At 41.2% G+C, this 12,647-nt stretch overlaps 1 protein-coding gene across 1 annotated transcript in view; it reads left to right on the forward strand.

Annotated features, from left to right (window-relative positions):
• Window positions 1-12,513, forward strand: part of LOC143817615 (uncharacterized) — a 53,088-nt gene extending 40,575 nt beyond the window's left edge. The window contains exons 2-4 of the mRNA XM_077299105.1: window positions 7,990-8,162; window positions 10,694-10,840; window positions 12,457-12,513. Of these exons, the coding sequence (XP_077155220.1) occupies window positions 7,990-8,162; window positions 10,694-10,840; window positions 12,457-12,513 (377 nt within the window). The remainder of the gene's footprint in view (window positions 1-7,989; window positions 8,163-10,693; window positions 10,841-12,456) is intronic.
• The last annotated feature ends 134 nt before the right edge of the window (window positions 12,514-12,647 follow it).

Genomic DNA, 12,647 nt, shown 5'->3' on the forward strand with positions numbered 1-12,647 from the left:
ACCCGCCGCAGGTCTGGAGAAACGGCAGACAATATCACTCCATCTTTAAGGATACCTGTGGGCTCAGAATTACCAGGGGAGTCAGGCTCAAAACTCCTAGAAAGGGCATCCGCCTTAACATTCTTAGAACCCGGTAGGTAAGACACCACAAAATTAAACCGAGAGAAAAACAACGACCAGCGCGCCTGTCTAGGATTCAGGCGCCTGGCAGACTCAAGGTAAATTAAATTTTTGTGGTCAGTCAATACCACCACCTGATGTCTGGCCCCCTCAAGCCAATGACGCCACTCCTCAAAAGCCCACTTCATGGCCAAAAGCTCCCGATTCCCAATATCATAATTCCGCTCGGCGGGCGAAAATTTACGGGAAAAAAAAGCACAAGGTCTCATCACGGAGCAGTCGGAACTTCTCTGCGACAACACCGCCCCAGCTCCGATTTCAGAAGCGTCGACCTCAACCTGAAAAGGAAGAGCAACATCAGGCTGACGCAACACTGGGGCGGAAGAAAAGCGGCGCTTGAGCTCCCGAAAGGCCTCCACAGCATCAGGGGACCAATCAGCAACATCAGCACCCTTCTTAGTCAAATCAGTCAATGGTTTTACAACATCAGAAAAACCAGCAATAAATCGACGATAAAAGTTAGCAAAGCCCAAAAATTTCTGAAGACTCTTAAGAGAAGAGGGTTGCGTCCAATCACCAATAGCCTGAACCTTGACAGGATCCATCTCGATGGAAGAGGGGGAAAAAATGTATCCCAAGAAGGAAATCTTTTGAACCCCAAAAACACACTTAGAACCCTTCACACACAAGGAATTAGACCGCAAAACCTGAAAAACCCTCCTGACCTGCTGGACATGAGAGTCCCAGTCATCCGAAAAAATCAGAATATCATCCAGATACACAATCATAAATTTGTCCAAATAATCGCGGAAAATGTCATGCATAAAGGACTGGAAGACTGAAGGGGCATTTGAAAGACCAAAAGGCATCACCAAATACTCAAAATGGCCCTCGGGCGTATTAAATGCGGTTTTCCACTCATCCCCCTGCTTGATTCGCACCAAATTATACGCCCCACGGAGATCAATCTTAGAGAACCACTTGGCCCCCTTTATACGAGCAAACAAATCAGTAAGCAGTGGTAACGGATATTGATATTTAACCGTGATTTTATTCAAAAGTCGATAATCAATACACGGCCTCAAAGAGCCGTCTTTCTTAGACACAAAGAAAAAACCGGCTCCTAAGGGAGATGACGAAGGACGAATATGTCCCTTTTCCAAGGACTCCTTTATATATTCTCGCATAGCCGCGTGTTCAGGCACAGACAGATTAAATAAACGACCCTTAGGGTATTTACTACCCGGGATCAAGTCTATGGCACAATCGCACTCCCGGTGCGGAGGTAGTGAACCAACCTTGGGTTCTTCAAAAACGTCACGAAAGTCAGACAAGAATTCAGGAATCTCAGAGGGAATAGATGATGAAATGGAAACCAAAGGTACGTCCCCATGAGTTCCTTTACATCCCCAGCTTAACACAGACATAGCTCTCCAGTCGAGGACTGGGTTATGAGATTGCAGCCATGGCAATCCCAGCACCAAAACATCATGTAGATTATACAGCACCAGAAAGCGAATAACCTCCTGGTGATCCGGATTAACACGCATAGTCACTTGTGTCCAGTATTGTGGTTTATTACTAGCCAATGGGGTGGAGTCAATCCCTTTCAGAGGTATCGGAGCCTCCAATGGCTCCAAATCATACCCACAGCGTTTGGCAAAGGACCAATCCATAAGACTCAAAGCAGCGCCAGAGTCGACATAGGCGTCCGCGGTAATAGATGACAAAGAACAAATCAGGGTCACAGATAGAATAAACTTAGACTGTAAAGTGCTAATTGAAACAGACTTGTCAGGCTTCTTAGTACGCTTAAAGCATGCTGATATAACATGAGTTGAATCACCACAATAGAAGCACAACCCATTTTTTCGTCTAAAATTCTGCCGCTCGCTTCTGGACAGAATTCTATCACATTGCATATTTTCTGGCGTTTTCTCAGTAGACACCGCCAAATGGTGCACAGGTTTGCGCTCCCGCAGACGCCTATCGATCTGAATAGCCATCGTCATGGACTCATTCAGACTCGCAGGCACAGGGAACCCCACCATAACATCCTTAATGGCATCAGAGAGACCTTCTCTGAAAATCGCCGCCAGGGCGCACTCATTCCACTGAGTAAGCACAGACCATTTGCGGAATTTTTGGCAGTATATTTCAGCTTCATCTTGCCCCTGAGACAAGGACATCAAGGCCTTTTCCGCCTGAAGCTCTAAATGAGGTTCCTCATAAAGCAACCCCAAGGCCAGAAAAAACGCATCCACATTGAGCAACGCAGGATCCCCTGGTGCCAATGCAAAAGCCCAGTCTTGAGGGTCGCCCCGGAGCAAGGAAATTACAATCCTGACCTGCTGTGCAGGGTCTCCGGCAGAGCGAGACTTCAGGGACAAAAACAATTTGCAATTATTTTTAAAATTTTGAAAGTGAGATCTATTCCCCGAGAAGAATTCAGGCAAAGGAATTCTAGGCTCAGACATAGGTGCATGAACAACAAAATCTTGCAAATTTTGTACCTTTGTGGCGAGATTATTCAAACCTGTAGCTACACTCTGAAGATCCATTTGAAACAGGTGAACACAGAGCCATTCAAGGATAAGAAGGAGAGAGAGAGAGGAAGGCTGCAATATAGGCAGACTTGCAAGTGATTCAATTGAAAGCACACTCAGAACTGAAGGAAAAAAAAAAAAAAAAATTTCAGCAGACTTCTTTTTTCTCTCCTTTCTCTGCCAATTAATTTAACCCTTTGTGGGCCGGTCAAACTGTTATGGTTCTCAATGGCGAGAGAACATAGCCCAGCATATATGAGAACTAGCTCTTGGAAGATGGAAACTATACTGACCATGAACTAAACCTGCCGCACAACTAGAAGTGGCCGGGTAGCATGCCTACGTTTTTTTATCCCTAGATGCCCAGCGCCAGCCGGAGAACTACCTAATCCTAGCAGAGGAAAAGACAGTCCTGGCTCACCTCTAGAGAAATTTTCCCAAAAGGCAGACAGAGGCCCCCACATATATTGGCGGTGATTTTAGATGAAATGACAAACGTAGTATGAAAATAGGTTTAGCAAAAATCGAGGTCCGCTTACTAGATAGCAAGAAGACAGAAAGGGCACTTTCATGGTCAGCAGAAAACCCTATCAAAACACCATCCAGAAATTACTTTAAGACTCTAGCATTAACTCATAACACCAGAGTGGCAATTTCCGCTCACAAGAGCTTTCCAGACACAGTAACGAAACAGCAGCTGTGAACAGGAACAAAATGCAAAAACACACAAGGACAAAAGTCCAACTTAGCTGGGAGTTGTCTAGTAGCAGGAACATGCACAGAAAGGCTTCTGATTACATTGTTGACCGGCATGAAACTGACAGAGGAGCAAGGTTATATAGCGACTCCCACATCCTGATAGGAGCAGGTGAACAGAGGGGATGATGCACACAAGTACAATTCCACAAGTGGCCACCGGGGGAGCCCAGAATCCAATTTCACAACACTCAACTGAATAAAGCTGAGCTTCAACCTTCAGTTCCAAATTACCATTTTTAAAAATGCCATTGGCTGTTCCGGCCTACTAAAGGTGTCTGTCTGCCCCTGCCTGGTGTTGTCCTCAACTGAACAAAGCTGAGCTTCCACATTCTGGCTTTCGCCCTATACTATCAGATATTAAACTGCATTTGGCCTACTAGTGTGGTTATGCCCTTGAAACAGTGTCTGCTGCTCTTGGGTTTGCTACTCCACTGAACAAAGCAATGCCGCCTGTTTAGTCCTGTTACCAATTTTGAACTGCATTTAGCCTACTTTATTCTTTGGCCCTATATCTGTTTCCTCCTCATCCTGCCCATTGCCCAGCCACTGCTAGATGAGTCTGCTGGTACATTGACCTAGACCACTACATTCCCCTTATACTCTACACAGCCAGAATCTGACCCTGCTGAAAGTAAGGTTCCCCTTCCCGCATGTTATACCACCTTACACAGGGACAGAGAGGAAGGTGCAGATGAAAGTGCAGGTTCCTTCATCAGGTGGGGGGGCATACTCGTTGGCGACGTCACTGGCACAGGGCCCCTCAGAGTACGCAAAAGTGTCGCTGCTGGTGGGAGGCGCCCCCGCCATGCAAACACACATCGCTGTACTTTGAGGGGCCCTGTGCCAGTGCCAATGCGAACGAGTGGGCCCCCCCTGCTTGCTCAGGATCACAGCACTTGCAACGTTGAAATACTTACCTTTCCCTGCAACACCGCCGTGACGTAGTCCGCATTTCCTGGGCCCACGAAAAACTTGAGCCGGCCCTACTCCCCCCACAACTTTTGCCAAATGACCCCCAATTCCCTATGCCCAACTATTATTATAAAGTTAATTAAGATTGACAAGCTTCAGAAACAAGAATGGATGTTTTTGGCATTAAAATGGGCACTGTAGGTGTTTTCCTGGCCTCCACTCACTGCCGACTATGCTTCCCCATTGACTTGCATTGGGTTTCGTGTTTCGGTCGATCCCCGACTTTTAGCGATAATCGGCCGACTGCACTCGACTCGACTCTGGACAAAATCGGGTTTCACAAAACCCGACTCGATCTTAAAAAAATGAAAGTCGCTCAACTCTAGTGAAGGGGATTTTATGAAATCCCGTCTCCACTATGCGTGGTAACACGCACCCGGCGGCCCTGCGACTCCGGACATGCGGCGCTTCTTTTAAGATCGCAGCATGTCCGTGTTCCTTGCGGCAGCTGCGCCGCCGCAAGCTATAACACAGGGCCCTATGTGTGGGGTGCGATGATCCCGGATGTGTGCAATGAACACATGCGGCATCATCGCGTCACAGTAGGGGGCGGGGCTTAGCGCCGAGCGGGTTTGCCGCTCCGACGCAACCGCCGGCCATCCTGAAGGTGGACACGTACCCTCAATGTGTGATTGGTGAGAAGTAGAGTTTTTCCAAGAGAGAGCGGTGGGACTATGGACAGTTTGAGGGGTGGAGCGTGGAGGCGGGGCTGGGGTGGAGCCTGGGCGGAGTCTCAAGGGTCCCCGAAAATGTTGCCAGTATGGGGCCCCGAAATTTCTAGTGGCAGCCCGGGACATAGACAGCAAAAAATTGTTTTACACCCAAATGACATGGATAGAAGTATTTTCTAAGCATGATGTGATCTGGGCAAAGGTCCTTTAGCAAGGATAGGGAGGAGGCGACTTGTGACACTCATCTATTGTGAATCATGAATTGTGTGTTATCTACTCTATATAGAGAGCTTAGTTGTCAGTGTAATCCAGTCTGTGATGATAATGCTGAAAAGTTGTACACAAGAAAGAAAGGCTGAGGCCACTAAATGGGTGATCACCACACAATAAATAAATAATCAAAACTTTATTGAGCACAAAAACGTGAGAACAACACAATTAAAAACATTTAAATCGTCACACATGTGACTGAACGAATACAATCATAACCCATAATAGGGTAATACCCAAAACAAAGTGACACTAATGATGAAAAACTAAATGGTACAAAGGTACAAGACACAAACAGCACACCACACCTATAATAGTATATATGGACAATCAAAAAAAAGGAATGGAGGTGGAGCAATGCGAATATATAGACCATGCAATATACAGTCAAAAATTGACACAATTACTATCCAATCATGGCCCACAAAGAATAATTCAAGCACAAGTGCAAAAAATAATAATAATAGGTATATAAGTCCACAGGTGATGAGCCTGTCTGTACTTAAGAGGATTGTGGGATAGCGGAGTCTACTGGCACTCCAAATACCAAAACCACATGGGATCAGCACCTTAAAATCATCCAAAAGGAACCACATGTAAGTGTCCCCATAACAGCGGCTAAAAAATGCCCAGGGGATTAAGGCATAATGAGGATGCAAGTAATATGAGTGGCATAGTTTATAAATTAAAGCTGATCAAAAGTATATTACCACAAATTGATATACAGACCCCTCCTTTTGACACTTACTTTGCAGGATCTGATATATATGCATTAACATATCTATTTACCTCCTGGGATCTTACGCCACTGACTCTTTCAGTGGCTTGCTCGTCTGTATATTAATTTTTGGTATTGAGGCTGTCTATCAGCCGCAAATCATGCAGCTGTGTTGACAAAAACTAAATCTCCGAGCACGCCCAAATACCAAATGGCAGCATTTCTGTAGGGTCCCCTGGGTATTTGGATGGCTTGGCAGAATCTCTGGCTGTCTCACTCTCTCTGTTTCTCTCTATAGAGGCATGTAATCTCTTTTTATACTTAACAAGTGTCCTTCATTCAGTATTGACATAAAGGGTAAGAATGGAGATGAGATTAATTAGCATTACTTGATTATTTAATCTATTTGCATAGTTTTTCCTCCTCTGTTTTCGAAGTCACCAAACTATCTGGCCTACACAATGCATAATTAGCATAGCAGTAAACATCACTAGTCATCAAGGATAAGAGCATAATATGTTATATGTGTTATATGAGATATCAATATTACAGGCTTACACAATAAAATATTTCTTTTCTTGACCAACAAACACATTCAAAAGTCAACATACAGGTAACAGTCTATTGTTCTTGGTTTGCTAAAAATAGTCGCCTGGTTCATTAAGATACAATGCTGTTTCTCCACAACCAGTATTTCAGATTTTTTTTTAATCTAATGATATGCAAAATTGAAAAAAAGTTAAAAAAATATATTTGATATAAAAAATCCACTTATAAAGTATGCTGCAGTCAATTGCTTGTGGCTGACATATTGACACTTATCACATCTCTGAGCAATAGGCTATAGTTGCTTCATAAATGTCTGTTCACATTGATAGTTTTTTTTTTCTCTCTAGGGCTTCCATTTCTATTGGCCCATGGAAATACATCAAACATTAGTGCTTAACATGCTGTAAAAAAATACTGAAACCCTGAAAGAAATCTAATGGATTCCATTATAGATCCAAAAGATCAGTAGTCACATGGACATACTGTACATAACAATATCAGATACCTGCTTGATATAGTATACATCATTGCGGTCATGGTTATTTAAGTCTTTAGTCACACTTTATTTTACAGCATTTTTTTCTGCTCTTATTGACTTTCAATAAGGTCCATCAGGTTCCTATCAAGGTTCCTTGATCTTTAAATGGAATATGTCAGCAGTATTGTGCTGAGTAAGGGGATTTATTTTTATATATATATATATATATATATATATATATATATATATATATATATATATATATACGGTATATATATATATATATATATAATACTCATTATGTAAACCAGAGGGCAGATCATTGAGGGATCAGTGACCTGTTAGAAGCCATACTGGTGGATACCTAATCAGAGCACCACATAAAGACCCCCCACAGGTCGCTCCGGGGCACAAGCATATCATTAACTGAAAACTGAAAATAAAGATTAAACAACAACCACAAAACGGGTTTCATCAACCAAGGTATCAGTATAACGGCACCAACCTGACACTGTCTGTTGGTAACTGTGCACAATCCTGCTGACAGGGTCCCTTTAACCCCAGGATGAGCTTTACTGATACAGTGCTACAAATCCCGTTCATTAATGTTAATGTTGGGGATCCTCTCTTCTGAATCCTCATTACTTTCCAAGATTAGAGAGCAGGTAAGAGTATTTGTTACCTTGTAGGACCAGTCCTGTTCTTCATTACTCAGACAAGCCCATGTTATGAATGAGCACTCTATCATTCCTGCTGTTCCCCGTGGTGGTGCCGTGGAGAAGCCGAACATTTTTTACGTGTGGTCATTGTCACTGACCAGAAATCTTGCTTCTTTGTTGTCCTTTTTGTTTGTTAATTGTAGAAGTTTCTGATAATATTGAACTTGTTCCTCTCTTTTATTTTTAGAGGCCATTGATACAATAGTACAGAACAGTCAGAGCGCCTACGAGCTCTTAAACCGTACAAAGGTTTGTCGTGACGTCATTGCTACTTACCTAAATAAGAAGGGCCTTCCTCTACCAACAAAATTCACAAAGGCTGAAGTTGTCCAAAAAACTCTCATGTATTGGAACAATCTGGTAATTATGAGAGATTCCTAATAATAAAAAAGAAAAAATCTCCAGCATGGATCTTCTAAAAGTCAATTTATTAGAAACACTTTAAAATGCAAACATTTGCAAAAAGGAGAGATGGGGGTCCCAGGTGGTCAACCCCGACGCGTTTCGACCATCAGGTCTTAGTCATGGCATGAAAATGGAACCACATATTAACATTTTATACAACACAGAACATTAAAACAGCAAGTGCTTAGATTAAAACTCAGGTGGGCAATCAGAACATTCATGATATTAACCCCCTGTGAACCGCAAAAGAGAAAGACATATCCATGAAAAAAGAACCACATCGGTGTATCAAAAAATTACATTAGCCGGAATAATAGAACCATTTCACAGTGTGTACAATATTAAATATCACCTTCTTATGAAGGGGGGGGAAGAAAAAAACAAAACAAAAAAAAAAAAAACGCATGGAAAAACAATAGCCAATATTACAGTAGCGGTTTGGGAAGAAAAATATATTTTCAATGAGAATAATCCTTTTTCTAATAATATTGTATTTTTTGGTCGCTATATCGACGATTTGATTATAATTTGGAAGGGGGATGATATGCTGATTACGGACTTCATAAAATACATGAATAATAATGATTTTAATCTCTCCTTTACTTCTAATACCTCTAAGATTTCTATTAACTATTTGGATATTTCCTTATCAGTAAATGAAAATACTAACTTAGTTGCTGTTTCCCCTTATAGAAAATCTACTGACAGCAACTCCATTTTGGAGGCACACTCTTGTCACCCAAAACATGTCATTAAGAATATACCAGTGGGTGAATTGATCAGGCTCAAAAGAAATTGTAGTTCAGCTGCACAATTCACACAGGAAACTGAGTCTGCAGTTTTCAGACTTAAAGATCGCGGTTATCCTAATTGGATGCTACACAGAGCAAAATCAGTGACAAAAGACATTGATAGGAAGTCTTTATTATGGAGTGATAATGAGGATCCAGGGTCTCTTTCTATGAACCCCAACGAGAATAATAATAAAATTAAAAAAATTAAAAGAAAAAGGTTTAATGAGATTAAACACGCAGAGTCTGCCTCTCATTCTCTGAGTACGATAAATTTTTCCACAGTTTATAGTCCGCAGTATGCAGAAATAATTAAATTGTGAAAAAGTATGTTCCTATTTTATACAATGATGTGAAGCTAGCACATATTTTAGATCGTACTCACATACGATATCTTGCCAAAAAAGCACCTTCCTTACGTGACATCCTACCTCCTAGTCTCTATCTCAATAGTAAATTGACTGCAGGAAATAGTGCCTGGTTAACATATAAGGGTTTTTTTAAATGTGGTCACCACCCGTGTAAAACGTGTAATTTCGTAAGAAAAAGTACTAGTTTCACCTCTAGTGTGACAGGCATTACTTATCCAATTAGAACGCACATGAATTGCAACTCAGAAGGTGTCATTTATTTGATAGAATGCGATCTATGTAAACTGCAATATGTGGGCTGCACAGTGGGCCCTTTAAAAAGAAGGTTTTGTAAGCATATCTCAGAATCTGCACTTAATAATACATCACATAACATTTCTGCAGTCTCTCACCACTGCAAAACAATCCATGCAGGTAACACCAGCATGATTAAAGTGACTGCTATTGAAAAAGTGCATAAACCCCCTAGAGGTGGTGATCATAGACGTAAGATATTAAATCGTGAATCCTTTTGGATATTTTCTCTACAGTCAAGGGTGCCCTTAGGGCTGAACAAACGTCTTGACCTCATTTTGCAGTTAGATTAATGTAATAATCTCATGTCTTTAATATAAATATATATTTATCTTTTTTTTTTTTTTTTCCCTGTGTGTTTTTTTGTTTTTCCATGCGTTTTTTTTTTTTTTTTTTTTTTTTTTCTTCCCCCCCCTTCATAAGAAGGTGATATTTAATATTGTACACACTGTGAAATGGTTCTATTATTCCGGCTAATTTAATTTTTTGATACACCGATGTGGTTCTTTTTTCATGGATATGTCTTTCTCTTTTGCGGTTCACAGGGGGTTAATATCATGAATGTTCTGATTGCCCACCTGAGTTTTAATCTAAGCACTTGCTGTTTTAGTGTTCTGTGTTGTATAAAATGTTAATATGTGGTTCCATTTTCATGCCATGACTAAGACCTGATGGTCGAAACGCGTCGGCGTTGACCACCTGGGACCCCCATCTCTCCTTTTTGCAAATGTTTGCATTTTAAAGTGTTTCTAATAAATTGACTTTTAGAAGATCCATGCTGGAGATTTTTTCTTTTTCATTGCTGGCTCTGGACTACGCCCTTGACCAAGGCGGCTCCGTGCGTGGACATCATTGCACTGTTGAGGGATTGGTGAGCTGACTTATTTTCTTCCCATTTTTTCCTTTTTCCCTATTTTTGTATTCCTAATAATAAACATAATATTTTATCTTTCTGAATATTTTTTTATGTGATTTACTAAATTAACCTGAATTTATTTGCAAAAAAAAAATGTTTTCTCCGATATTGCAGGATTCCTGTAAACCACCTTTAATAATGCAACAACAGGAAAGTTCTGCTACTGATGCCTCTCATCCATTCTATTTTCATTCCTCCAAATCGTCCACATATGTTCCCCTAGAACATGCCTACAAAACATCTGTGAAACCAGAATTGGATGTAAGTTACAGTACGTTAGTGAAATATCAATATATCGGAGGATCCCATTGTGTTGTACTAGTTGTTGCTTGTAGTATATGTGTAGTCGCTGAGAAGATACTGTTCTACAAAATGTAAATTACAGTGACCTTCGTTTGTATGCACTTAAAGGGAATCTGTCACTAGGTTTTTGGTACCTCATTTGAGAGCACCATAATGTTGCAAAAGAGACCCTGAATCCAACAACTCTGACACAGACTTTTTAGATGTAGCAGTGCTCAGAAAGCTAACCCAGCCCACACCAGTTTCTCTATGTACATAGCCTACTGACAGCTGCTTATCCCAGGAGGGGGCGTGATTGGACTACTTGGCACAAGGCTGCTAGTCGCAGCAGCGATAATGTCCTAGCGATAAAGCATTCATTGTAAGTAAACAACAGCACACAACCTGAGAAGTGACACATTGTTGAAATTTGTATTTGACTCCTACCTCATGCTGTCCATAGCAAAAACCTAATGACCAATTCCCTTTAAGACTATGTGCATATGAAGTCTTTTTGCTGAGTTTTTAGGGCAAAAACGGAGAGGAAACTTTGTTTTTTGGCCTTGAATTCATCTGAAAAAGAACCACAATAGCACCTCATAAGATGGAAGTAGAGCACAGCAAATACAAAATGACATTGCCGTGCACAATTTCCATCTTATGTTATTTATTTTAACCATTTCAGAGTTTGGAAATCCTAATATAGTTAAAGAAAAGTGACATGCTCAGTCTTTGGGCGGCTTCTGCTTGTAAGTCGCACGCGCTGTACTCCATATACTCCACAGCATAGAGTAAAGCTAGTGATGGCAGCGTTGACTCAGGGAAACAACCGCCGGTATTTTCCTGAAGTGGTTTCACCCAGGAAAAGTCAACAGCAGCTCCAGGGTCTAAATGACGCAGTGTGCACATACCCTTTTCACTCACTTTCTGCACTACAGTGTCCCCAAAAATCTCTGTGAGCACATAGCCTTAAAATTACAATTCTATATAATAGAAGTGACATGAACACATTTTGTAGATTGCTGGTATTGAACAGATGTGTCCATACTTAGCGTGTCGGATTCATCCTGCCGTCAATTCTGACTAAATCCCGTGAGCTGCTGTAGCCCACAGAGACCTATCTCCATTCTACCTGGCGTTGGTGGTCTGCTTCTCTTCTTAGGTCTTAGTCATTTTTCTATAAAAGTCTTTTCTGAAATTTGTCTTCACATTTCACTATAATTGCCCCATCTCCTTTGACATCAATTCCAAGAATATGTCAATGTGCAGAGTTTTCCCAATAACTGTCATTAAGGTGATTTTTGCTTAAGGTCTATGACTGGACCCACCACCCAATTTTTTGTCTTTATCCAATTACGCTAAAGTCTGTTACTTTCTGGTTTATTCAACAATTTTTCGGAGTACCTTAATTTTTTCTTTCTTTGGGAGGTAAGAGTAAACACTCAGTGCTGTTTTTATCTTGGGGTAGTGTGGGTTAGGTTTGGGAGTGGATCATGAATTTTGTTTTTTTTTTCCTCTCTTTGGTTTCTCTTGGGCTTTTTTGTTTGTCCCGACCGTTCTTTTCCTCATGGATTTACTTGTCCTCTCTTTGTCAGCAAGTTCAGCTTGTTCTTTTCACTTACAGATTAATTGCTGTTATTTTGATTGTATGAAACAAATATGCTGTGCTCTGTCTAAATTCCTGGCTTTCATGTACAATTATGAAACCCACATGGAGAAAATGCCCCTCTTTAAAATTTAGTATGGCAACCCTCTCTTATATAATGCATGTCATATAACAAAAACA

This window comes from Ranitomeya variabilis, chromosome 3 (genome assembly GCF_051348905.1).
Source record: "Ranitomeya variabilis isolate aRanVar5 chromosome 3, aRanVar5.hap1, whole genome shotgun sequence".
NCBI classification, from domain to species: Eukaryota; Metazoa; Chordata; class Amphibia; order Anura; family Dendrobatidae; genus Ranitomeya; species Ranitomeya variabilis.